The sequence below is a fragment of the Hirundo rustica genome, chromosome 4 (genome assembly GCF_015227805.2).
Source record: "Hirundo rustica isolate bHirRus1 chromosome 4, bHirRus1.pri.v3, whole genome shotgun sequence".
In the NCBI taxonomy this organism is placed as follows: domain Eukaryota; kingdom Metazoa; phylum Chordata; class Aves; order Passeriformes; family Hirundinidae; genus Hirundo; species Hirundo rustica.
Genome location: NC_053453.1, coordinates 12,842,158 through 12,869,094, shown reverse-complemented (window position 1 = coordinate 12,869,094; position 26,937 = coordinate 12,842,158). Strand labels below are relative to the sequence as shown.

At 43.2% G+C, this 26,937-nt stretch overlaps 1 protein-coding gene across 3 annotated transcripts in view; it reads right to left on the bottom strand.

Annotated features, from left to right (window-relative positions):
- Positions 1 to 9,745: 9,745 nt before the first annotated feature.
- The window catches only part of LHFPL3 (LHFPL tetraspan subfamily member 3), a 244,208-nt gene continuing 227,016 nt past the window's right edge, over positions 9,746 to 26,937 (bottom strand). For all 3 annotated transcript variants that reach the window (XM_040061716.1, XM_040061717.2, XM_040061718.2), the window contains one exon: positions 9,746 to 12,450. In XM_040061716.1, coding sequence (XP_039917650.1) covers positions 12,422 to 12,450 — 29 coding nt within the window. In that variant the 3' untranslated portion in view covers positions 9,746 to 12,421. The remainder of the gene's footprint in view (positions 12,451 to 26,937) is intronic.

The window sequence follows — 26,937 nt, the reverse complement described above, 5'->3', positions numbered from 1 at the left end:
TGACTCATCTGTGTCTGACTCACCTGATGCCACAGCAATTGCTTTCAGGACAGTCCTGAGAATGGACAGTCAGCTACAGGTAGGAAATTTGGGACGCTGCAGGCAGAATCTTGGGTGGAGGTGGTGTTGTCCTAGGAGGAGGTGCCATTCCCATAGATAAATGAGAGATCCTGCTGTGTCTTGGGAACAATGGGCACATCCAGTGCATCCTGCTGAGTGGTCAGACTTGTCCAGTACAGTCTCTGCATATTCAGTGGTCTTAATGTTCACACAGAAATGGACTTCACAGCAAGTGTTCTTCATGCCTGACACATGTGAGGTGTTTTGGATCACCTGTGCAAGTGCTGAGTGGGTTGTCAAGACTATGCACAGTGTCACCAGTGGGATCAGGATGTACCAGACTTAACTCTGCACAGTCATCGTGTAGGGTGCTTGAACAAAATATGTCAATCCACTACAGGCTTCCCTTTGAGTCCCCAAGCTGGTGCTCCTCAATGCATTTTGGCACCGATAATCATGTGGCCATAAAGTAGGTTGAACCAGCTCAGTGGTGAAGCTGACTGCGCACATAGACAAGCACCAGTATTGACACTGGAGAGGTGATGGGAGCAGGCAGGGGCAGGCAGGGCTGCTCCTCTTGGCAGCAGCTCATTCTTAGATTGACATAAGCCAGCCATGACACCAAATTCTCAGTAATTCATCTGGGATTTTAGCATGTTGGATAGCCAAGGTAAAAATGTGGCTGAGGCTCATGCTTTGATGAAGCTGATGAAGATTTGAGACCAGCAGACAAATTTCTGCTTCTGTCTAGTAAAGAGGACATAACTGGGGTACTGGGACAACTTTAGTTCTGATGGAGCTGGCCTGGATTAATCCCTGCCACAAGAACCAGGATCACCAAACCACAGGGCTGGACATATGTGGAGACAGAAATTGCACCTGGTTTGAGTAATGCACCTGCTGATCTTCTCCTAGTTAAACTTTCTGACCAGGCCCAAGAAAAGGATCCTACTGATCTCTGACAGCTGTAGCATACAAGTAAATAGTTTTTCCAGTTGTACATCTGGTCCTTAACACTGGCAGTGAAATCCTGGGCTGTGGTACTCAAGCCCTGGTGATTCTCTGTCTCTTCCTTCTGTGATGACACCAAAACCCGTACACCACTGCAGCATATCAGTGTCTTTGACTGGACCTTCCCTTAACTTTGGGGGCTTGGAGGTATCACTGGGCTTCTCACCTAACAACATGGTGTGCAAAATATTAATCTTGGTCTGGGCTGTACTGGGGCTCTGGAATACTCTGTCTTCATAAATATTTCTCTGCCCTTGTCCTTTTGGAAAGAAATTTTCCTTTGCTTCCTGTTGTATTCAATAAATCTCTTTGCTTAAAAAGGGACTAACCATCTGGCATCTGGGATAGAGAAGACAAAGGAAAGACAACAAGTTGAGTGCTGGACTGTGAGTCAAAAGCTTAATCTGTAAAATCCTAACATGGAAACAGGCTGAAAAAAGGAGGGAACAGGAGCAAGAAGCGGGAAAGCTGCTTCAGGCTGCTGTTTCCTGGCACAATGCCCAGCAAGCGCTGCACCAGGCAGCTCAGACCTAGAGCCTGTTTTCCCTGCTGTGTGCTGTTTCATTTTCTGGCCTGGGACGACATCTGGCTGGCATATTCTTTTCCACACTCCTGGATGAGTGCTCTTTTTAGCTAGCTACTGCAGTATTTGGCATTAAAGTACAGTGAGTTAGACTACTGTCATGGTTTAGTACAGTTTGGTTTTTTAGTTATAAAAGAATGTAAAATAATTCTCCAGGTCAGGACCTGGGAATTGCTTCGGAAGAGACAGAGACCTATCAGAGGGTTAGTTGAAATATTGGCATCTATTCTGACCACTGAAATTGTTAGCTGCGACTTTGGGAAGTACCATATAAAACCTCTTGATTTCCTGTAGGTGGGTCCTTTTTCTTCTTTCCTTTGGCCAGACAGAGACAGGTAACATCGAGCTGGGCCTGCTGCTCCCCTGTTTTGGGAGCTGGCCTGAGGCCTGGCCGGATTCCATCGGCTCCCAGGTGAAGGGGAGGGAGAAGGAGAGTTGCTGTTTTGCAACAGCTGCTTTCTTCAGACTTCCCTGGAGCAGGGAGAGATCTCTGCTGGGCCCTTGATAAGAGCTATGGGCACCATTTGGGCCGAAGCCACCCCGATTTACACCGAGGGATGGCTGAGAAGGCATTTATGATCCTGCCTGGGTTTTTTATGATTCCGGACAGCCCGGGTGCTCTGATCTCTGATGTTTCTGTGAGTTCTTCCTCCCTCATCAGCTCGGCCTTGAACATCTAACACCATGAGCTACAGAGAGAGAGACAAAGACTCTGAGCAGATTTAACCCTTTCTTAGCAACATGAAGCTTCCAGAGCTTAGCCCTTCTCTGAGAGAGTAAGAAAAAGACAGAGTGAACATGAAGAACAACAGCATGAAGTCAGTAGAGCAAGAGTGAAAAGACTATTGGGACAGAAGGTTGAAGAGTTGGTTGTTCCATTCTTACTTGAGCCATGGAAATGAACTCTATATTTAGATAATTCCTTTAAATCATGGGAAAGATATGCATTTAGGGAGATGATAATTTTAATTTGTGTGTGGATTTGAACAAAAGTGTTTGTGATGAACTAAGTAATATCCTATGAGATGCTTGAACAGAGATAAAGATGAGAAGCCCTGTGTGTCAGTGAAGAAGTCAGAAGATATCTCTGTACCTTAAAGTGAAGAATCCTTTGCTTTAGAGTTATTCATCTTTAAAAGGTGACACCCCAGTATGCAAAAGTCTAAGACCCATGACCCATAAGCAGCTTGGGAAACTGCTCCCGGGAGGGTCACAAAGGCAGGTTTCTCCGGGTGGTTGTTTTTGTGACAGTTTAAAACCCACAAGAGAACTGTTCTAAGTTGTCCGTGAGATCCATGACTCTAGAAAATACTCTTCCCCTAATGAATTGATGAAAGGCTATTGTCAGATAGTGAAACTGACTGAAAATTACAAGTTTTGTCTCTTTATGTTGTTTTGTAAGAAAATGAACAGTTTGTCAGGGGAGGGAAGAGTGCTTTTGAAGTTTCATTCTCTTTCAGGTTTTTTTTTCCAACTTTTTTTTCTTTTCTATTCTTTTAGTGTATGTTAATAAACTATTTGTTCATTCTAAAGTTGAGCCTGCTTTGTTTTTCTCCCAGTCTTTCTCCCACAGAAAGAGTAAGTACCAAGACCAAAATTTAGTAAACGTGAAACCACTACAACTACAAAGTAGCATAAGATTGGCTTAAAAATAATGAGGCTTAAGTGCAGTTGAGCTTTGAGTACTTTTTGTTTGCCTTCTGGGATAAAAAACTTTACAATATATGATGTCCATATTTTCCTGCATTTCACCATGACTGTGAGTGCTCAGAAGTCACCTTAAGGATAGGAAAAAAACCACCAAACAAACCAAAACCACAACAAAACCAACAAAATAAAGCAAAACAAACGTAATACATCCATACCTCTTTATTGAAAAGTCCAGGATAAATTATTTGGGCTTTCAGATTAACACTAGTTATTATAAACTCTCAATTAAAAAAATAGGGTAATTAGCCATATAAAGTAGAAGGGAAATGGTGGGAAGAAAAAACTCACAGAAATGGGGAACAAGACTCATTACCTTCAAGACATTGTTCAAGCCCAGTAAGAAACAGGGGCTGTGATGGTGTAACACCACGCAGCTGTCTCCAGATTTTGAGTGTTTTCCCAGTGTCTGGCAGGACTTCTCCCACTAGCAGGGAAGGGTCCTAGATGAACAGAATTCCCAGTCTGGAAACAGTCACCACTGACTGTAACACTGGTCTTCTACAGCATCAAGCCAGCCTGTGTGTGTGCTCCTACATCCACCAAGTTGCACCAGCACATGGAACTTGGGCTTAACTTCTTTCACTTCCTTCTGGGTTTCAGCAGCACCTTTGCATAACATGTTTCAATTTTCACCAACAACCTGTTGCAAATCTTCCAATCTACCCCACCAATGCAAAACAATTTTCACAAAACCTGATGTTTTTATATAACATGAAGCAGAGGTACTGTGTGCTGGCAGAGTTGTTTAATGTACTGTCCAGGCTGCAGGCACAGGTCTGGGAGCCACGTGTTAGCTCAACCTGATTTTTTCTAGCTGGGGAATTCTGGAGAAAACACAGCTACAAATGTGAGGGTTACACACCAATAATTTCTCTGTTGGTCTGGATACCTTTATTACTTCTCAACACTTCTCAGTAATAAAGTTTTCTGGCTTTACCTCTTACAGGTAGAACGGGTAAGCTTAGGTGAAATACATCCTTTCCAAACTACAGCAAGAATATAATTCAGAACCAATGACAAGTTAGCACTACTAATACATTAAAATCTGGCCTCTGTGCACATGCCTATGAGTTAGAACCATACTGTACGAAGATTGGAATGGTACCCTTTAAGAGTGTAGCCACATGCATAGCAGCTGCTCTGATATAATTTATCAGCATCTCCCCTTTGATATTTACCTAATTATTGACTCATTTGTGAGATTAATTAAGCATTAGAGCAGCCTGCCCAGAAGCACCATGTGCTTTTCACCGCTGATGTTTATGGGACCTGAATGGATGGTGCCCTGACCCCAAGGAGCAGGAGATTGCACTAGAGGCCTCCCAACGCCCCTCCAACATGAGTGTTTCTTCGGTACTGTGACTCCATGCTTCCCAGGCATGGATCTCAGGTTCTGAGATTCTTCCCTGCACTTTCCACTCTATAAAAGTTCAGGCTCTTCATCCTCTGTAGTTTCTTGTAACAAGGGAAAAAAAAAAAGAAATACATGCTACTGGAAAACAGTAAAATGTGATGTTTGTGAGGTTTTTTATGGGTTCGGAATGCAGATATATATGTTGGAGGAGCCTATAAGAGTAGAGAAGCAGCAAAAAAGGGAAGGGACATATAAGGAATATATAAGGAGTTATATATAGTATATATATGTTTTATTTGATGGCAGATGGAGGTGTGATCTCCCTGTGAGAAAAGAAGCACAATCTAGAAATGACTGGCAAATCTGAGTATCACCTGCTGTGGTAGTTCCTCAGAGCTCAACACTAATCAATGACTCCTGTCCTGCAAAAGCAGCAGGCAGAGTTATTATTTAAGAGCAGGCAGAGTTATTATTAAGCGTGCTCACATACATGCAATGCCATGTTATTGACAAATTTATTTTGAAGGCCCATTGTCTAAGGCCTCTGAGAAGATTACCAGGTGCCTCAGTATGAAATACATGAAGTACGTGTGTGTGCTGATACTTATTGCTTTGGGAGCTTCTCTGCCAAAAATCCTGTCCCAGCTCTAGTGTTGGCTTTGGACTTTTTCCACTTTACTTCTCTGGGCTTTGCTATATCTTCAGCCTTTTCCTTCCTCAGGCCATGCCTGTTTAGGATGGCCCGGCCTCCGGTTCCTGTTCTCCAGCTCCTCTGGAAGTGGTAGGGGTCTGGGATATCACTCTGGGAGGCTGCACAGCCTCACCAGGCAGGTGATACTGGAGGAATTAGCGTTGTTACTGCTATTCCTGCCACAGCCTGGGTCTCACTGCACCCTCACAGCATGCTTTTTCTCATGGTCAATGTATTAATGGCTTCTAGAGTCCCTGCATTCTTCCTCTGGGATCAGGGCCTTTAGCTGCTCCCAGCCCTCAGCCTGGTAATCCATAATCAGATTTCACCCTTTTAGCATTTCTCAGAGCAAATGCTATCTAGGATGACGTAAATCTGATGTTCTGTTCCTTTAGGGACCATCAATTTTCTATGTTCTGTCATCTTTGAAGATGCTCATAGTCTCCTATTACATGGTCATGGTTCATCAACGCCACATTTAATATCATCTCAGAGTCATTATTTCAGTAGCCTCCTTAACCTCTGCTTTTTCAATGAGAGCAATTTGGAGGAATGCTGACCAGTTACGGTTGTCTCCTGGTACAGGGGTTTGACTTAAGCTACTTACCTTTTCCATTCGTTCTGGTGCCTCCTACTTCTGCTGTTCTATCCCTCCATTCCATGCTCTCAAACACCACTCAGAGCTTTGATAACTTGCAGTCTGCCTGGCTTATGCTGGAGCTGAGAGTGGGTCTGCAGACAACACCAAGCTGAGTGGGGCACTTGGCACGTCTGAGGGATGGGATGTCGTGGGGAGGGACTTGGGCAAGCTGCAGAAGTGGGCCCATGGCAACCTCATGCATTTCAGCAAGGCCAAGTGCAGGGTCCTAGTGACAGGAAAAGTGGTAACAGTTTAAAACTGGAAGAGAGTTAGATTAACATTAGATTAAATGTTAGGAAGGAATTTTTTACTGTGAGGTTGGTGAGACACTGATACAGATTGCCCAGAGACGCTGTGGATGCCCCATCCCTGAAAGTGTTCCAGGCCTGGTCTAATGGAGGATGTCCCTGTGCCCATGGCAGAGGGTTGGAGCTGAGTGATCTTTAAGGTCCCTTTGAACCCAAACCATTCCATGATTCTCTGGTTCTTTGAGGGGGGTAAATAGAAATTAGTGTCTGTCATATCGGGGAAATGCAGAAGCCTGTCCTTAGGAAGTGTTTGGCTCAATAGGTCTGAAAAATGCTTTTTAAATGTTAAGCAAAGTTCTCAACCACATTTACAGAGATAAAGCTTATTCTCCTCAGTTTTGAGAAATTCAAACAAAAACGTAGAAGTTTTCAAACTTTGTCTCCCGCTTTATGCAGTGTGAGTTAATATGCTGATGGTTTAATCTCTTGGATTTTGCCGTTTCTGGGGGGCACGGGAGGTGACACGTGCGCTGGTTTGGTCACCTTGATCTCTATGAATGCGGGTGCGAAGCTGCCTTTGTCACTCCCGAGAACGACGCCCGCAGAGGCTGGTGAGCCATTAGATGGCAGCACAGATAAGGACAGCATCCATCGAGTCTGGTGCTGCTCCAGGAAAGCATCCCCAAGGTATCTTGTGAGTTAAGAATTTTCACATTACTTAAAGCAAAATAAATTAAAACCTGTAAATGAGGACTTTGGTATTATATTAAAGCATATAAAATAAAAATTACCCCCTCCCCCTAAACAGTGATGGCGTGTATTAAGCCTGAGGTTCTTTCAGAATTTCTGAATTATTTTATCCCTTATCCTTCTCAAGCACACATAAATTCAGCTATATTGGTTAGAACATGTATAGAAGCTTATCACCTAAAAGCTCTTCTAGAAAACTACATCACCAACCATTTCAGCTCATGGCCTCAGGAGCATAATATTTTACATTAATTTCAGTTGCCATTTGAGAAACTCAACAAATACAGCAGGCACTTAGTAGACCCTCAGAATATCCCAGTAACACTTAATTTTTTAAATGGAAAATAAATCAAAGCAAATAGAGAGGAGACCTAATTTTCTTTTTCAGACTGGATATCTAGCTTATTAGTAATTTTGCACTGTGTTGGCCTAAAGTTATATAAAAGGAGAATCAAGGTGCTAATTGCATTCCTGTAAGCCTGACATTTGTGCTGACATCCCAGACTCTTGCCTGATATTTTGTGTGAAAGCCATGCTTGAGAATTGTCGAAGTGATGAAGTTCCTGGTTTTTGCTATGGCAGAGCAAAATTCCTACCTTCCTGAGCTGGGATCTGACAGGGGAATCCTGTCTGTGTAACTGGTAATGTAGCTGATGATCTAGAGCATCTTCTGATGTTAAACTGTGGAAATACTGTTAAAAATATGTGGTAATCATATCAAAGAGACTTCATTCTAGCATATAGGATTTTGATAATCTTTATTTCATTTTTCCTCTAAGAAATTATTAACAGTAATATGAATTTTGCTTATTAATAATCCTAACAGCTATATTAGGCTAATATAAAGCTACCTTGCAGTTGACAAAATCAGGAGTAATAATCCATGTTGTTGTACCAATTTAAAACTGGTTTATGGAGGTTAATTCAGCCCCAGCTCCTAGCTTTTTGGAGCATCTTCACTCCCAGGCTGTTTTCCCAGATGTCGGAGCTGATGTTCAAACTTGGAGGCTGGTCTCACACTGGTGACCTCAGGAAGTGCTTTGCAGCAACTTTTGGAGCTGTTTCAAAAGGAGAAGAGCTCTGTAGTGTCTCGTAGGCAATTAGGGGCCACATCTGCTCTTGGGAGTTGATGAGCACAGTGTGTCTGCTTATACTTTTTTCCCCGCAGATTTGCCTCTTGCAGAGGCAATACTTCTCTTGCCACTCTGTGAAGTGGAAAAGCTGTGTAACTGCCCCTCCCCCATGGGGTTATGAGACTATCTGGAAGAAAGGAAGGATATATCACTTTACTTTTCAAAGTGGAAAAGACATTTCAGAAGGCAGCATAAAGTAACACTAAGCAAAAATTTAAGAGAGGCAGATGGGTAATAGAAAGCATCACATCAGTATCTGATCACTGCGAACCTTGGCTTTGTGTTTTCAGCACCATGACACAAACATTATTTGATCTAAAGGGAATAGAATGGATTTTTAAACTACATACTCTACCTTCTGCAGAATTCCAGGCTGTGGAAGAGACTGCTGTGCAAGTCTCTTTTCATATTATTAATGTTGGCCAATGAGGATCACAGACGAAGGTGGAATGGCTGCAAGCATGCCTAATGTGTGCAGGTACTGCCAGCTACTCCAACAGCAGGCAAAGCCATTCTGTTCTGTACACAGCTCCTCGGGAAGGAGAAATGTGTAAATCTATTGACTTTAGCACATGGGGGAAAAAAGTGTTGGTTTCTAGCACCACCTCAGAACCTATTCAGCATATGGTTGTTTTTTTCAACGTGTAAACTAGTTAGGACAGATCTGGGGTGGGTTTTTTATTTATTTTAAACTGTCTAGATCTTATTCCACTTCAAAGTCTCAGAGAATTGGATGAAACTACTAAAACTTTTAAATGTTTGAAGGATATCAGACTAGCAGTGAAAACAGACAGAAAGCTGCTGGGCCCAGCATTACATTTTCCTCCCTAGAACAGGGAAAGATGGATGGTGTGAAGGAAGCTGATCCTTTACTCCAATTGAAATGTGTCAGAGCTGGGAGGTTGGGCATAATTAGACCCCAGTCACAATAATTTCTAGATCATCTCCAAATGCAGATACTGCTGCATCAACAGCCTGGAGGCAAATCCAGCATCTCTTTGACAAGGAAGTACTTACCTCCTGTTGGTGCAAACTCTGGAATGATGTGACAGCCCCTGATGGCTCCAGTAGTGAAATTAGAGGGTGATCAACTTCTGAGCTTTGCTGTGTCATCCAAATCACTTGTTTGGGATTTCCAATCTATTTATAAATAACTGAAATGCATTGCCTGTAAAAATGAACAGCATCCTACAAACCTGGCAGCTCTCTACTGAACTGTAATTAACTTATAAATAATTTACACTCTTCTTTCTCTTACTATAAACCGAGTTTCATACCAAACAGGGTAATTAGGAACTTTATGTTGTTGCCCATATATGGATATGTAGCCAGGTACCAGAGGGTGGAGATGACTTACCAACAAGGTTCTACTAGGAATTTGACCCATGCATACAAATCCTGGCACTCATTAAGGGATCTGATTCTGCTTGGACTTTACATACCTGAGGGACCTCTGTAGGTACAGATATGAAGGAAGTGTCCAAGCTTGTGTTTAGGAGGGTAGTAAACCAAACAACTGCTGCCCTTACCACGGATGAACTGGAAAAAAGCACTATCACACTTTATTTTAGTATGCTACAAAAGTCATTGTTGAACTTTATTAGGTACTTTAATACCAAGCATACTTTGAAGTAACAAAAATTATTGTTATTATTACTTTTACAGAAAATCAGGTATTTCAACAGTTTTCTTTACAGTTTGTTGACTTAGAAAGGAATTACAATTGACAAGTTACAATGGAGTGGGATGGGAAAGTGGTAACATTTAAAAAGATAAAACATACTATTCTTACTGAGTCAACATTTAATGATGTACATTCTGGTACGTCTCTCCTTCTGACTGTGTACAAATGGTACGTATTCACTGAGCTGCCCTGACAGGGTTGTGATGTTTTGTGGTGGCACTTTTTTTGCAATGTTTGTGTATACTTAGAAAGAGCTTTTACATTACACCATCACCATGATGCTAAACAAAATAATATAATACAGAGAAACCCTGTTTTGGTGATTTCTGTCACAGCAAAAGTGCCATGACTGCAATAACGTGGGATAGAGGTAAACTCAAGGAACAAATGAAGATGGTGATATGAAAGCACATCCAGATAACAAACTCCTTCACAGGCTTTGAGGCGCGAGTATGGTTGTGAGCCAACAAGAGCAGAGAATGAGGATGGGCTTCATTGAGACACCACTTAACAGGGACTCCTGAATGCATCCGGCCCCTGAGGATGTGCATTTTCCAGCTGGCACTGTTGGACTAATCAGAGATTTAAAAACCTGTCTGAAGTGGGCTCTTAAATGAGTTTATGCTGCCTCATGTGTGAACTACTTGATTTTTACCTTCCATCCCCTTCAGGTCAATAGCAGGCACTGGGAAGATGTTTATGGTGGTTGTCTGATTTGGGTGGGGTTTTTGACCAGCTAGTGCTGGTCCTTTAGAAGTCAGAAAAATTTTCTCTATCCAGTTACAAGAGCAGTTTACAATTAAAAAACCTTCATTTTGGTTTTTTTTTTTTTTTTTTTAATGCTGCTCAGTTTCGCACATAAATGTACTTGGCTGACATCCAAGTGAAGTCAGTGACACATTGGTACCTTGGTAGTTAAATAAAAAAGTTGTCTAATTCCCTGTATTTGTTTACTGGCAGTTTGCTTAAAGATAATTTTTCTTTCAAAAGTAAAATAAATTTTTTGAGATTCGTGCACTCAGTTCTGGAATAATTGGTGTTGTGCAGTCAGTAGTTAAAAAGCAGTTTTAACTCATGTTTACCTCATGTTTTCAGCATTTTGCATTATCTGGGATCAACACTTGCAATTAAATATTATTTTAGCCATTTCCCCTGAAAGCCAAAGAATGAAGAGACAGGCTTTAAAAACCCTGAAGGAATCAGCACTGCAGTGTTCATTTTGTGCTGGATTCACCTGTGACACACAGGAGAACCTCGAGGCACGTAGGGAGCAACGTGCTCACGGCCAGTCCCGAGCCAGGACAGACGTGTGCCTTGGTGGGAGTGTTAGAGAGGAGCAGGGAGGGGGTCCCTGCCTCCCTCTGTTGCTCTGTGCCTGGTGCTTGGCATCCACGCCTTGCACTAAGAGGTCTTTCTGTGCCTACTCCTGGTTTACTTCTCAGTGGCTTCTGGAACAGAGAGTGCCCTTTGGGACCTGGGGAAGGAATCACTTCCCCACCAGTGCCCCAGGGCCATTTGCATCCAGCCCTCACATGGCTATTTGCAACACGTATTTGCTTACTAGTCTCTTAATTTTTGTATTGAGTTTAAACTCCAAGGTTTATTGAGTTGCATTGAGTTTAAACTTAAGGCCAGAAGGCCTCATTAGGTCACCTTGTCTGATTGGCATTAGCATGGGCCAGAGAGTGTTACTCCACAGTTTTGTGGCGGAACAGGGAGCAGAAACACCCTTGGTATGAGCAGCAGTGTGTTACATTTAAGGGGTATATTACTTTCTCCTATTAAAAAAGAAATCAAAGGCTTTTATTTTGTCACTTCAAATACAAACAATTCTATGCATCTTGGGGAATTTTATAGCATTATGATATTCAGACATACCTTAGAGTATATATGCTTCATAGAACTACAGTATAGGTCAGAAATAATTTTTGAGTCTTAAGTTTGTTACAGACATATTAACTGGAACACATATGCAGTAAAAATTGAGAAGCTTTACAGTTTTAGTCAACTTATTATACAGTGAAGTAGATGAAGTGCAGCAATGTAGCAGTAAAAGTTATGCTTTTTCCACTAGGTGATGGAAACATTCAGAGTCTATAAATGCTAATTTAAGAGAGATGTCCTAACAGCTTCTTGGCTACTGGGATAGGAATAGTCTGAAGTTAACTGCCTCTCTACTGTGAAAGGTTTTAAAGCTTTTTGCTTTCTGTCTGAATAAAAAAAAAGACATTTACAAACCTCTTCAATGCATATATATTACATATGTTTATCTAGCAACAACTACACCCCTTTTAATTTATTCCCCAAATGTGACTTTTCATGCATGTCTTCTGGATGCTGTATTCAGCAACAGTTTCTAATGAGCTGGTGTGTAATCCATGATTGCATTTCTCTTCTGAAATCACTTCCATGTCTGGCTGATCTATGTTTAGAAGGTGGTGCTTATCCATCAGGCATTTTTGCACTTGTCAGCATTCTTCTCTGTTGGAGGCCCTTTCCCAAGCTTCTTCCCATTTTAATGTTGATGTACAAAAGCTGATATTCATTTGTTTTGTGCTCATTCTAGTGAGGATTGGCTTAGTAGGACTGTGCAAAAAAGAGAAAAGAGAGAAGCTGGTTTACTGCCAGCAAACATAAAGATGTTCACGCTGTGCTTAGCTTAGAGAAAGCCTCTGACCAATATTCTAATGCACTTCATGATATGTATTTCCTTTTGTCACAGAAAGTGAAAAATTTAATCTGTAGATAGGATTTGTAATCTGAAAATCTCAAAAATAATTTTTATCAGCTAATCGACACAGGAAATCAAAATAATGAGATGATTTCATCTAGAGTTTGTACAATATAAAAATAAAGATACAATGCATATGGGGCAAGAATGACATTTACTGGATAAATACCATGAACTGAGTTAAAATGTTGACATTTCTGTTCCATATCAATAACTTCTTTCCCTCGAGGACACAATCCACATTTGCAAACTTGATAAAATAATACCTTGTGTTAAATTTCAAATGAGGACAGAGGTGTGGGGGTGTTTTCAAATCAAACTCTCCCTTAAAAACGAATTCTCACTGCCCAGTTTCCCTGTGCTTAAGCGGAACTGGGGTGAGGGCACAGGGGAGCAGGGTGACAAAGGTTCCCCCTCCTCGCTGCAGGTGACAGCCCCCGAGTTGGTGCTTCAGGGGGCACCACTGGATCCCAGGGCACAATGAGGAAATCTATTTGCAAGTACCCACAAGCAAAGGTAAAAACCGGGCTGCCCCAGCATTGGGCAGTGAACAGAAGGTTCTTGCACCCAATGAAGCCTGCCAATTCACCATTAGCTAAACTCTCTCAGAGCCCTGAGACCAAACCATGACATCCTTTGTCAGGCAGCCTCTCCACTGCCTCCTGTGAAAGAGTCACTGCTCATGGAGTCTTACAAAGCCACAGCCTGGGGGAGAGGACGGCCACCGTCATCACAGCCCCGCTTCCCATACTGTAACACAGGGGCCACTGCAAGAGACTGCTGGAACGCAGAACTAGGGGGAAATCACTGGTTTTGTGACAACAAAAGAAAAGAATGAATTTCATTGTGAAATGAAAGCAAACAAAGAATTTCAGGACTAGAAACACTTAAAAATATTACTATAAGGAGATCAAAATATTTCATTTCCTCCCCCCATATTACGTGGACCAGCCACCCTTCTCCCATTCCCTCAAATTCCCTACACCCTTGACTCTTGTGGTCACCTTGGCCTAGAGCTGATTCACTCACAGACCCAGAGAGTGTGGTGCCCCAGGGTAGGACACCCAGACCCTACAGCCTGGGGTGGTGGTACCATGAACCAGTGAGCCTGGTGGTGGCAAACCCTCCTGCCATGGACCTTGGATGTCTGCTTCCCCATCAACTTCCAAAATACTGACATTTTTCAAGCAAAGTTTGTTTTGGAGGAAAAAATGTCTGACTTGTTCAGCATGTATTTATAGTCCAGATTTATTTTACAAGAAACTTTTAATTGATGTTGCTGAGACTAGAAAGTAGCAAATAAATATGCAAGAAGCATAACGTGAACTAGGGAGGGCACTGAAAAAGAAAAATGGGTCAGTTTTGTTTGTGTTAAAAAATAAATATGAAATATAATGTTCACTGTGGTAAAAGCAATTTTATGATGTATGTAATGGGATGCTAGTTTCCAGTTGTAAAAGAAAGCTTGCCATTGATACCTCCATGAGCTTCCTCCTACCCTTTAAAACATGTAGCAAAAATGAAGGCTGAAGTGTGGATGAGGAATAGACATACTTGTGATAAACAAAATCTAAATGGTCTAATTAAAAATGGTCTGAATCTGGAACTTTGGTGTATTTTATAAATGTGGTTACCAGTGTTATGAATGTGGTAATTAGTAATAGAGGTAATCATCACTACAAAATAAAGTAAACAAAAAAGTGCCTGAGCCTCTAATCTGTTTATTTGCTAAGTGAGATAAGGGGGTTTGTCAGCCTCTTAAGCAATCCATATTTGGTGAAACTGAAATCCAGAGAAAGATAACGTTGGGTGGTAAGGAGCACGTGCCCTGGTACTCCTAGGAACCATCAAAGCTTAATAGAATTGAATGAGCCATTTCTTTCAATTATTTTTAATCATAATTTCATGTACCTGTGTTATTCAAACCCCTAACATTGCTTATTGGATTTCCAGCAGCACTCAGTGTTTCAGCAGTAACATACTAAGACCTTTATTAACTCTCTGGACAAATTTTGCACACAGGTGTTATACACATGGAAATGAAATTTGACAGATGCCATAGGTGCCTACTTGACAAGACATAAGCAAGTCATTCACATGCAACGTCTCTCAGTCTGTTTTGTATCACACCTTAGGCTTTTGACTCCTTGAAGTTTGTTTTCTTAGAGCTACTTCCAGTGCTGTTGCCTAGAAATCAGTTAATGAAAGCAGTCTTCATGGAAGCTGTATTACTCAACCACCCAGGTGCTCTGCCCTGTTTAAAGTCTTTAAAGGCTGCCTGTTAGGCTGACCTCTCCACAACAGGGTTACTACTCATAATTGACACACTCAATTAGGGCAATCACTTCTGCTGACTGCAGAGCTGGGGTGTATTCAGCCTGGAGGGATTTACAGCATTTTAGTGTTTATGTACATTTCAGAAAGAGGACACTGAGGTTTGTTTTTGGTAAAGATGAATCACAGGGAGATTTCCAGGTTGCTCCCTGACAAGATATAAAAGACATCCTGAATTTCAGATGGTCCCTTCCATGCTGTTACTGTAAAAGCGGTAAAATGAATAGTAAATATAGGGAGGAAGGCAGACCCTCTAGGTTTGGGTATATATTATCTCAGACAACCGTAACACTTTACACCACTAATTGTCACCAGTCATATTGAAATGATCTTTGTGATGTGTTTGATTGGCATCTAGAAAACAACACCTTTCCAAGTGTTAATCTTTTATAGCTGACTCCAAACACACACAACTGCTTTGCTAAAGAGCGACTGCGATTCCTGGTCTCACTAAAATTGATACAGTTACAAAACCACACCAGCTGGCAGAAAGCCGTGGGTTAATGAAGTACCAGAGATTTCCTCCCAGGACCTCCACAGGATTCCTCCAGCCTAAATATCATTTCTGCTGAATGCTGGCACTGTGGTTAGTGTATGGGAGGAGATGATGTGAGAAACCTTGATGCTGAAGCTCTGTAATTGAAAATAGACATGCTGAGGCACCTTGGATAACACTGCTGCCTGGGCTGTAGGCCAAAAGAATTGGACAAGTTCAGTTTTAATGAGGTGTTAGAGTTCTCACCTTTCTGCTTATAGAACCACAGTATCATTAAGGATGGAAAAGACCCCTAAGATCATCAAGTCCAACTGTTAACATATATCTTCCATGTTCACTCCTAAACCATAACTCCAAGTGCCCCACCCACACACCTTTTGGACACCTCTAGGGACAGTGAATCCAAGACTTCCCTGGGCAGTGTTTTCCAGTGTCTGACAACTCCTTTGGTGAAGAATTTTTTCCTAATATTCAATCTAAACCTCAAGGCCATTTCCTCTCATCCTGTCACTTGTTACTTGGGAGAAGTAACCCACCTGGCTACAACCTCCTTTCTGGGAGTTATAGAGCATGATAAGATCTCCCCTGAGTCCCCTTTTCCCCAGGCTGAACATCCCCAGCTCCTCACAGGACTTGTACTCTGGGCCCTTCACCAGCTCTGTTGCCTTTTTTGGACACTGTAATCTGGGTCAGCTCCTTATAACCACAGGTAGATGGTTTTGTTGCTTACATCAGGGTTGGTGAAATGCTGTTTTAAGTGTGTTAAAATTCCACTTGCAGCCACTGCAGGCCAAAATTCAAACAGCAACATGTATCCATGACCTGGACAATATCCAGGTGTATATAATTAAAAGGCATGAAAGGCAGATAGATGCCCAGCTGCACAGAGCAGCCAATGATGCATCATCTCTTATTTCCCTGAAGACAGTCTCTTTAGAACATGTAACAAACCCAATTTCAGTGGTCTGAGAGAATTATTTTGTTTTTCATGTGATGAGAGAGAGGATTTATGTATATTTCCGTTTCCCTACCTGCTGTGAGTGCCTTTCCCCTCTTGATGCCCTGAACATCCTTTGCCCTGGCCTCATGGGGAGATGCTTATCCATCACCTGGGGAGTGACTCTGAGGCAAATGGTGCTCTCAGTAAACAGCTAGGCACCAGCTCAGGTCCTCTCCAAGTATCTGATGATCCAGGCTGAAACTCCAGCACATGTTTTGGAGAAGCTGTCCACAGATCATATTGTATGGCCAGGAGGACAATAAACTGTGCACTGCCACCTACACCTGCACTGCAGCTGAGACACAGTAAGGAGGGTACAAGGCTGCCCTGTGGAGATGGAAAGAAGTATGGACAGAAATTCCCCACCTGTTTTGCTAGCAGCTCTATTTCAGTGTTTCAGCACCTTCTCAACAAAATGTGATAAATGACCTATCCGCACCAGAGCTGCCCGAGGTGTTTCCTCCTCCTCCTGGTTAACCAGCAGGCAGGATCTGGCAACTGCCTGCTCTGCCATCTCTCACAGCTACCAAAGACTACCTAAAAGGGCAGGGGTTAAAGAGAATGCACAGTAAACCTCGAGGAGTTAATAAAACTTGTACAAAATTTTGGGATTGAAATTGTGTGACAGTTTTGTCCATATGGCATTAGAGGAGAAGCTCATCTGAGCAGAAGCTGTGTGAGCTTGCTCTTCTGCTGCAGCACTTCCTTGCAATAAAATAGAATTGAATCACATAAAAAATGACAAGAATTTTCCCAATTCAGTATGCAAGCCCTGTGAAACCAGAGCTGAGAACAGTGGGACTTACTCAATCTGCTGGGTGGTATCTTGCTCACCCTGTAAGTGGCAGCAGCTGAACTCCTGGGCATGGCTTGTGGGAAGTGTTTCTAGGACTGTAGGAAACGGTTTCAGGAGCATTCAGGAATTTTCTAAATGTGAGGCTCAGGTGGTTTTGCTGTCAGAAGTCCCAGTTCACGGCTGCACAAGCACATTGCTAGCATGTGAGAGGATGCTGTGGTGGTGTGCTCCCCTCTACTGCTTCAGCCCTAACTACCAGTGGGGCTCTGATGACTGCACCCAGCTTTCTCTGGACTTTGGGGTGGGGTAGCAGCATGGCAGCCAAGGGCTGTCTGGAATGATAGGCTGCATGCCAGGATGTCCCCTTGAGGAGAGTCACCTCTCAAGGTCAGTCCTCGAAGCTGAGAAATTCCTTGCTTCAACAGAACCTTGGTAAGTGGTTAATAGCACACTAAACTTCAAACTCTTAGCTAAGTGATATAAAGGATTGACTGTGCAAATATAATCTCTCCTACATAAACCACTGGGATGAGGATTGGATTCAGCCACACCTACACTTCTCTTTGAGGAGGGTTTAGAACACAAGGGGATTCTTTCTGAACCTCATGGCTCAGTGACAGAGTCTCTGGCAGTTTTGTCTGACCTTGTCTTATCGCAGTAAACAATCTTGCCATTGAATCTTGTTAAACCACTGCCACATTTACCATTGAACTTTGTTAAATCACTATTTTATACCAATAAAGTATATTGGTGCTTCTCTCTTGTATATTGTTACTTCTCTCCTACAAGTGCAGTTGCTTCCATCCATGACAGATGATTTCGGGGCCACAGGGGCGATGACGGGCTGAACAGACAGAATGATGTTTTATTAGACATCGTTTTCCAAGAAGAAACGGAAAAATGTTGAAGGATCTAGTCAAATCAATTTTGCCAGGTTTTCAGCATCTGTGTACAACAGACAGCTGTACAGAACTTTGCCGTCAACTTACAGGCTGTCATTCATCGCCAGACCTAAAACTACACTCCTTGAATACTTAGTGCACTCACCAACGGTCCCCCTCTGAAAGACTCTGACCAGTTCTTGTAGTTTTAAAATCCAATTTAATCTTACATTGGTTCCCCCCCCCCCCTTTTTCTGTTGTATGTGATGACTGAAACATGGCAGAAGGAAATGGATGTCAGTTCAGAGGCTGTTTGGTTGCAGACAGCATGCTTGTGGGGGGAGAATCATGGAGTCATTGAATGGTTTGGGTTGGAAAGGACCTGAAATGTCATCTCATTCCAACTCCTCTGCCATGGGAAAGGACGCCTTCCACTTGACCTGGCTGCTCAAAGCCCATCCAACCTGGCCTTGAACATATCCAGGGACAGGGCGTCTCTGGGCCACCTGTTCCAGGGCCTCACCACGCTCACAGTAAAGAGGAAGAGTGACACGGCAGGGATACATTATTTTCTGCCTTGTTGATTTCTCCAGACAGAATGGTTTTTGAAGCTATTACAACAACACGCAAAAGTCTCCAGGACTAAGTGTGGTTGTCAAGAAAAATTGATTAAAAAAAAGGCATTCAGCAATGAAGTGTCACCACCTTGTGCCAAGGTATGAAAGGAGACGTATTTGCAAATTAAGTCTGGAGCCCAGAGTGGATCATGGCAGCCTAACATTTTGACTTCTCTTAGTTCCTGCTTTCTTCCAGATGGAAATTTTGAGAAAGGTGAGAAGATGTTTTGGGAAGAGAGATCAGATAGAGGTTAGGCCTGGAGATCCATCTCATATAACATCAGCTCTGTCACAGTCAGACATCGGATGTGAGGCTCTAGGAAGTCCTTGGAGCAGGACAGGGCCCTCCTGGGGTGAGTCATTTAATCTTAGGATGGTTTCCAGGATGGATGAGTGCTGTTGGCTTCTGTGGGACTGTAGACCTGGAAGAGATGGGAGGCCTAAATCTGTGATGGACAAAGTGAGGAGTGTGAATCCTAGAGTTATAACTACCCTGCACCCTACCCGTCATTAACCACACGCATGGAAGAAGAGGGAAGCTGCTGCCCATGTGTGGAAGATCTTCAGCCTGAAATATCAAATGATTAGGCAGTTTTGTAATAAAGCCTAAAAGATTAGGTTTGTTTGCAACAAGCTATCAGAGACCTTGTGTGAGCACAGCTTGAGGATGGGTATTTTTAGTCCTTTTGGGGTGTGCCATTGTGCACCAGGACTGCCTTTCCCAAGAGCAAACAGCTTTGCAGAAGCTGGGTCTGAGATTCCAACCCCAGGTCAGGAAGGCTCAGTAAGATCAGTTGAACAGCTTGAGGACTGATTGGGCAGGGATGCAAGCCTGATGGGAGGGCATGAGCCAAGCTACGTACAGCAGTCAGCTTGGCTCTCCTGTCAGTAAGACTGTGCCTGAAGGACCAGGTGAATTTTGACTGCAAATCTTGCAAGACAGGGTTAGAGCAGCTCTTTAGAGCCTGACAGTTTTCTTATCTCTGAAGGACCCTCCTTCAACTACTCCTAAATATTGCCATGTGGCAGTGACTGGTTCTAGAACTCTGAATATGGGCAGGCTTCAAACTTCCCTGCCACTCTTCCTAATCCCTGACTCAGGTGGCTTTCCTCTGGTTTGAATGCAGCTCCAAGAATACAACACATGTATATTTATTGGTGAGAAAGATAGGAGGAGAGTGACAGACAGAGGGAAGAGAGACCTATCCAAGGATAGATCAAGCTGTAGCTGTCATCTCTGTCATCTGCTGGCACCAGTCTGGGCTGGTAGAAACAGGGCTCCCTTGGGTGATGCCTCTGCTAGTTTTTGGGTTCCTCATCTGGGCAGCTTGGTGTTCATGGCTGTACCTCCAGGACAGGCATCCCCATCCCCCTGCTACTGTCACGCATGGCGAGTGTGCCCTGGACGCGGGAGGGGCCGTGTGTCTGCCTGAGGTGGAAACCAACACACTGGGATGTCGTGATCAGATCCTGCTGAACAGTGGGTTGCCTTTTCCTCCATTTCAATATTTGCTTCTGTCAAGAAAGGGAAGATTTTTATCATAATGAACAAACACAGCAAAAAGCCTCCTATTCTTTCTCCTAAAGAGTTTTCTTTCACTGTGGAACATCACAGAGACGCTCCTTCCTCTGGTGGTCCCTTTCCAGAAGGCTCATCAATTTGTCTTTTGTACTTGGTGGTATTTCTGTCAAGTTTGGGATGGGAGTCACGTCTCAAGACAGGTTTGCTGGCATGGGAGATGTAGTATGTTGTTGGAAGAACTGGCAAGAGGCTGAAATGCCTTCATCAATAATGTCTTTCACATGAAGTAGCTTCCTGCTCTGCAGAGTTGGAGGCTCAAGTCAGGCAAAATCAGTAACTTGTTGTTCATCTATTTTTATTTCCTCCATGTGGTTTGCTGCAGTCTTTCTTTGCCCAGATGGTCAAATAAATTGCTGTCACTAAACAGGAGTCTCTGAACGGTGATTCCTAAACTCTTCCTGTTCTTTAACTGTTAAATGAGAAAATGTTTCACTTTCTTTATATTCTGCCCATTTGCTGCAGCTGTTTTTCAGTTTCTCCCTTGGAACCCAGAGGATCCATAGGTGTTTTTGTTTGTTTCTCCAGCCTTCAAACTGCATGATCAGACTGCTCAGAAACCTCTTCATTGTCTGTATTTAAAAACTGTTACAAACTTTGATGTACTTGTTTACAGGGAGCTTCTCTGAGGATTCAGCCATGTCAGTGAGGTATCTTGACAAAGTTCTAGGCATATCAGCCAGAAAATATTTGGATTGGCATTGTACAATCTTATGTTTTTTTGATTTTGTTAGTAACATTTTATATTTAGCTTCAGTAGCATTTTATCTTCCAAGCGTTTTCCTGCGCTAGGCAATGTTAGTTGTTGACGTTGGCATGTTTTTTTGGTTTGGGAAAACAAACCTTGCTGCCATTGATGCAGAGCTCTCTTTGTCTGGGCTGGGCCATCAGGGCAGGCAGGAGGCAGAGCCCAGTGTGGGCTGGGGGCTGCGAGTGAGCCCCAGCCTGGAAGAGCCACCCACCCACTGCCTTCCCTGTGTGCTCAGGCTCCACGCTGCCTTGAGCCTGCTTTTCTGTGAGCACGGAGACAGTGGGAGTTCGGTGCTGGGAGGAAGCCAAGATATTGAAGCAGATCCTTGAAGGTGCCAGCCAGGATCTCTGTGTAAGGAAGCTGCTACGATGGGGCTTATTTTAGTGGTGTGACAGAAACGGAGCTCTGCTCTTTTTTCAACAGACTGGATTTCTCCAGATGAATTCACAATTCATATAGTGGGTGTTTCCTCCTAACAGAAACAAAGAGGGCTGTGACAGTTCTGTGGCCATTCCAACATGACATTTCTGTGAATTAAATTTCCTGAAAAAAAAGCTGATTTTTTAAAAATTTATTTTATTTTAACATAATAACTAAGGCATTGCAAGAAGTTTAAATGTCACAGAAAACATAAGAAAAATATCAATGCTGATGAACCTTAAATGCTGCAGAATAATAAAAACATTTAAACTCTCTTTTTCTGTTTGTGAAATTAATTTCCCTGTTCTTTGGCCAGTGCCAAAGCTGTGTGACCTGGGAACATGGCACAATCCATGCTGAGCTAAGGCACATCCAAGAATTTCCAAAAGTTTTCCAAACTTTCTCTTTGTGTGTACTTGTGCTGATGGGAAGAAAAAAATTGATGAATGAGTTGGGCTGGAACTGGGAGCGGGGCTCTGGCTTCTGGGGCTCACTCTGGAGGGGAAGGGTCCTGCAGCTGCAGGACTTGGTCCAGAGCATCTCTGGAGAGGGGCTCACCAAGGCAAGGCTATGTGTCCTTCATCTCCTCACACTCCTCTCTTCTTTAATGTTGGGTCTCAACCAAAACCCACTAATGAGCTGCAAATATTGATCCCGTTTGCCTTTGAGAAGGATACAGGTGCCAAGTTACATGTTAATGGGCCACAGAAAGATAACGATCTGGAGCAGCTTTGGTCTGAGATTTCAAAACCGCAGTTTAGTGGTTAGCTTACCGAGCACAGGAATGTTAATTAACAGTCTGCATACTCTCTAGGCAAATAGGAAGTATTTGGAATTGTACATAAGGCTCACAATTGTTTCCAAAGGTATGAAATTATATGTTAAACTACTGAAAAAAAATCTCTGCGGGGTTAGATGATACGCAGCTAGAGAGTCTGGATTTGGGAGTTGGCAAAGCCAGGGTCTAGGGAGAGGATGAGCTTTTTGGTGAATACCATCTGTCATGAAAACCTGTCTGATATGTAGCAAGGACAATGTTGGATGCTCATGGTTCTGAAGACATTTTTTTCTGTCGTCTTCCTTTTCTTGCTCCAAACCCAGTTTGTGCAGGCTTTGGACGATGTGTAAGGATTTATTAATGCTATTAATTTCTATTATTCCTTTAAACATTTTCTTGAGTTGCTCTGGAGGTGTGAAGGGCACTCTCGTAGAAGAAAAAGAAGAGATTCCTTCCCTGAAGAGCTTTCGGCATGGAAGGCAAACTGCAATCATCAGTGCAGAGAAAAAAAAACAGCCAAACCCATCTCAGAGAAGGAAGGGGAGGGCTGTGTTAGGAAGCTGTCATGCCAGCTGAAGAGCATGCAGAAAGGCAAGCTGGTTTGCAGGAGCCCTGAGTGACAGGTGTGGTACAGTGTCCTCTGGGTCAGAACAGGGAGGTGACATCCCAGTGTTTCCAGCAAGCTCTACAGTCTTAGGCAGGCGTCCATGTGGTGCTGTAAATAGTTCACCTTATTTCCTTCTCTGGAAGGATCACGCCCCGCACAATAAAAGATCAGCTCTAGGGCTTAGCATCCTTGGTGTCTTCTTTTCCCCTTTTACCCTGCACCTGGTTCACACAGACACATGGGCAATTTTCCTGTTGTTTTGCTGTTTCCACCAACAACCATAAGACAAGTCTTGGGTAAAATGCATCTTTCAATGTAAGGATGCCATTGTAGCAGCAAGAGACAGCAGGGCAGTCTCAAGAAGCAACCAATCCAGTACCAAACACTAACAGGAAGGGGGGAAGTCTCCAGCCCACCAACTCAAACCAAACCCCAGTTTCACCAGGACTCCTCTAAGTTCAGTCACTAGTTTCTCAGAGACAGCAACAATTCAGAATGTCCTATTAGATAAAGACAGATACAGGTTTGCTCAGAAAGAAGATCACCTATGAAAAGGAGAGCAGCTTAGACAAAGGGGAAGCAAGTCAGCTTGGTCCAGTTGCATCTGCACAGCTACATCTGCAGCAGCACTCCCTGGGGAGCCCTTCACTCCACCTGCAGCCTTTGGTAGGGGGGGTTAATGCACCACCCTGCTGTGTAGCTCTAGAAAAGCTCCAACAAAGGCTTCCACCCACCCACACCCTAAACCAGTAATATTTGTCTATACTTCCCTCTCATTCTGGTCCATCAGTGTCTGGCCAGGTCAGCAGTGGGGGCGCAGGGGACCCTGTGTGTGCCCTCGGCGCTGGGCTGCTCAGGGACCAGTGCCACTGCTGCTGCCCTGCCGGGGCTGCTGGGGCTGAGGGTCCGGCCGAGGCGCCCTCGCCTCCAAGAGACCCTGGCAGTGCTGACTTTCCAGTGCAGGTGCTGCCTGTGCTCCGTATCTGGCACCGAGACACCTCCTCCGTGCTTAAATAATAATGATGGATTTCTGCTTGGGAGTGATAACTTGTGTCGCGCAGCTGGGTTAATGTGTGTCAGCTGTCATCGTCCCTGTCAGCTGCTGCTACCACTGAGCAGCAGATAAGTAAATCTGCCATGATGCATATCCCAGAGAGAGCGGGGATTAAATATTTCATCACCTCAGACACTGAAACATCTCCTAATTTGGTGTCCTTTTCTAGAGGTCACATCCTCTCGGATCGCGCAGCCCTGGGGGAGAGCAGAGGCCGCCCGGGTTCCAGAGGCTGCGGGGCCAGGCATTGCTGGCAGCACAGCCCCTGCAGCCAGGGCGAGCCAAGCTGCTGTGCCAGTCTTGGCACATTTAAAAATAAGCAGAAACTCAAGGAAAAAGAAAAACTTCCTTTTTTTCCCAGTGGGCTTGATAAGGCAGTTGAGCCTCTGTTGTACAAACTAGAGACAAGTGGCCTAGTGCCCGGCTTGGGCTGTCTCTGGGACACACTGGGCACCCGGCACCACGGACTGAGCACCTGCCACGTGTGGGGGCTCACTCCACGTGGGCAGCACTGTGGAAAGCATCAGTTGTGGCTGTCCTTAGGTAAATGTGCTTGTTTCATGGTGTTCCCAAAGTGATGGGTCTCTGAAGCGGGGAGATGAGCTTGGTGGTTGTTCCTACAGCCCTTACATCACCGTGTGTCCATCCTCTCTCTTCTCTGCAGTGATATGCAAACCCCTTTGCTAACAAGATTGCTTGAGACAGGAAAAAAAAGATTTCTTCAACAGTTCAGATTTCTTCATTCTCCTGGACTTTCCTGGTGTTACCCATAGAAACTTTATATTGAAGGAATTTTCAGTGCAAAATATCTATTTGTTGAGGCTGAAATTTTCTCAGATTTTGTTTTGTTTTGTTTTGTTTTTTAAACACATGAAAAGAGAGTTCTGGGGGATGTGGAAAATGAAAGAAAATGTTCTGATAAACAAGATCTTGGCTACTTTTAGACTAACTACCTACAGAAACAAATAAAAATGAAGATCTCTCATTTTTTTGTATCACACTGGAAGAGACAAAGACCCATCCTGTTAGTGCTGCTCAGGGAATGTTTTCCAGAAAGATTTAATGAACCACAAACATTCAAAAACCAGGAAGACATATAAGCATGAGTTCTGAAAAGCCTGACTTCTTTCTTATTTCCTGAGAGCTAGTGGTTTTCTTTGCAATTATGAGGCACCGAAGGGTAATTTTTGTTTGATTTTGTTTGCAACTTTTTTTTTTTTTTTTTCTTAAAGCTGAGATTAAGTACAACACGTGATTCAGAACTGGAACTTGGAAAAGAGAAAGCATGAGCAGTTGTGACACGTCTAAACTTGTGGGTAATTCTACAGGCATTTCATCTTCATCTTTTCCTTGTTTTCATCTGAACTAATCGCGTTCCTTTGCTGTGCTCTTTATGTGGACATCAGATAGACTGTATCCTCCATGTGGGTATGTTCCCCTGTAGGTCTGGGGTTGCACTGACTCTGGACCTCAGAGAAAAGAAACTGAGGTTTTGCAGGTGGATCCTTCTGCTTCCCTTCTGTTATGTAAGGTCTTCAAATCAGTATTCATCTGTGCACTGTGAAGTAGCAGCATTTCTGCTTCTTTTTTGATTTTTTTTTTTCATGCAGGGAAAGTATAGTTTGTGCTGGCTTCTTAAAACTACCAAATTTTATGAGATGGATTTCCCTCAGGCCCCACGGAGAATTTGTTCTGTAATAAGAGACCAATGTGTTTTAATTGCTTGTTCTAGACTATTACCTGTTAAATTTTTCTGACAGTGTGACACCAGCAAAAGACTTCTTTTCTGTTTTGCTTCCTTCTACTTTAGAGCTGTCAAACAACTTCAACATCTAATGATAAAATATGACAGATGACTCAAATATGTGACAGGTCATAAAATATTGATTCTTCATGTTACCTGATAATGAAACACATGCCACCATGGGTAAATCTTTCCTTACTTTGGATTCCTGACTTTTAATTGTTATAATTCGAGTTTGGGTTGTAGTCTAGAATTAGGAAGTAATGGGTTTGGTCCCAGGAAATCCCAAAGCCTATAAATAAGGAATCAGTTCTACTTTTCTTTAACTAGTGTTTTTTATCTAGACTCCCAGCCACATTTTGTGTTAAAATCTACATCTGATGGAATCCCTTTTGGACCTCTCTGGTTATTTTTTGACTCAGTAGAACCAAGCCAACTCCTACGATCAAATTATAATGAGAAACACCAAGGATCAAGCAAGGACTTCCCGCTGTGATTTTCTTCCCCAAGAGAAGAACCTCCTCTTGATCATGTATGAAATAAATAATATTTACTAGATTTTTTTCAGGATTTTGGCATTTTTCTCGTTAAGCTCATAATTTTCAGTCTTTTCAAGTAATTGTCAACCAGCAACAGCTTGGTCTGCGCTTTCTTGTCTGGTCCTGCTGGGTCCTTTCTGTCAAATGAAGGCAGTATATTTTTGGCTAGAGATCTCTATGTAAGATCTTCTGGCAGGAAATTGGGGACACTGCCCTACCTTTCAAGGACACTGAACCTACCTTTCAAACAAAATCTGGAAAGAAATGTTCAAAATTAGATTTCTAATCTCTTGAGTAGGGGTTGTGTCTGGCACAAATTTTGTGGTTCAGCAGTGAAGGGGTGGGAACTACCAGCTGTTGTAATGCATTAATTTGATTTATATTGTATTTCATCGGATTTGTAATCTGCATCACGTGGTTTGTCCTTGCTCAGCTATAACCCAACTCTGTTCCACTCCCACTTTATCCCTGGTTGGGTGGTGTCTTGTCACTGCCTCTGGGCCCTGCCCCCTGGGGAAAAAGCCCAGCTCGGGCAGGACTGAGCTCTCTCTGGCACGGGTGAGCCGCCGGGAAAGATCTACAGCCAAGCAAGGCAGGACTCGAGAATAAAGCAGTATTTTCCCTCCCAGACAAAGAGCAGGCTCTTTCCTTTTGCCATCGGCAGTCGTCTGGTCTTGCAAAGGAACGCAATAATGTTGTTATTGTTGTTGTTTCCCCGGGAGGGAAAATATTGCTTTATTCTCCAG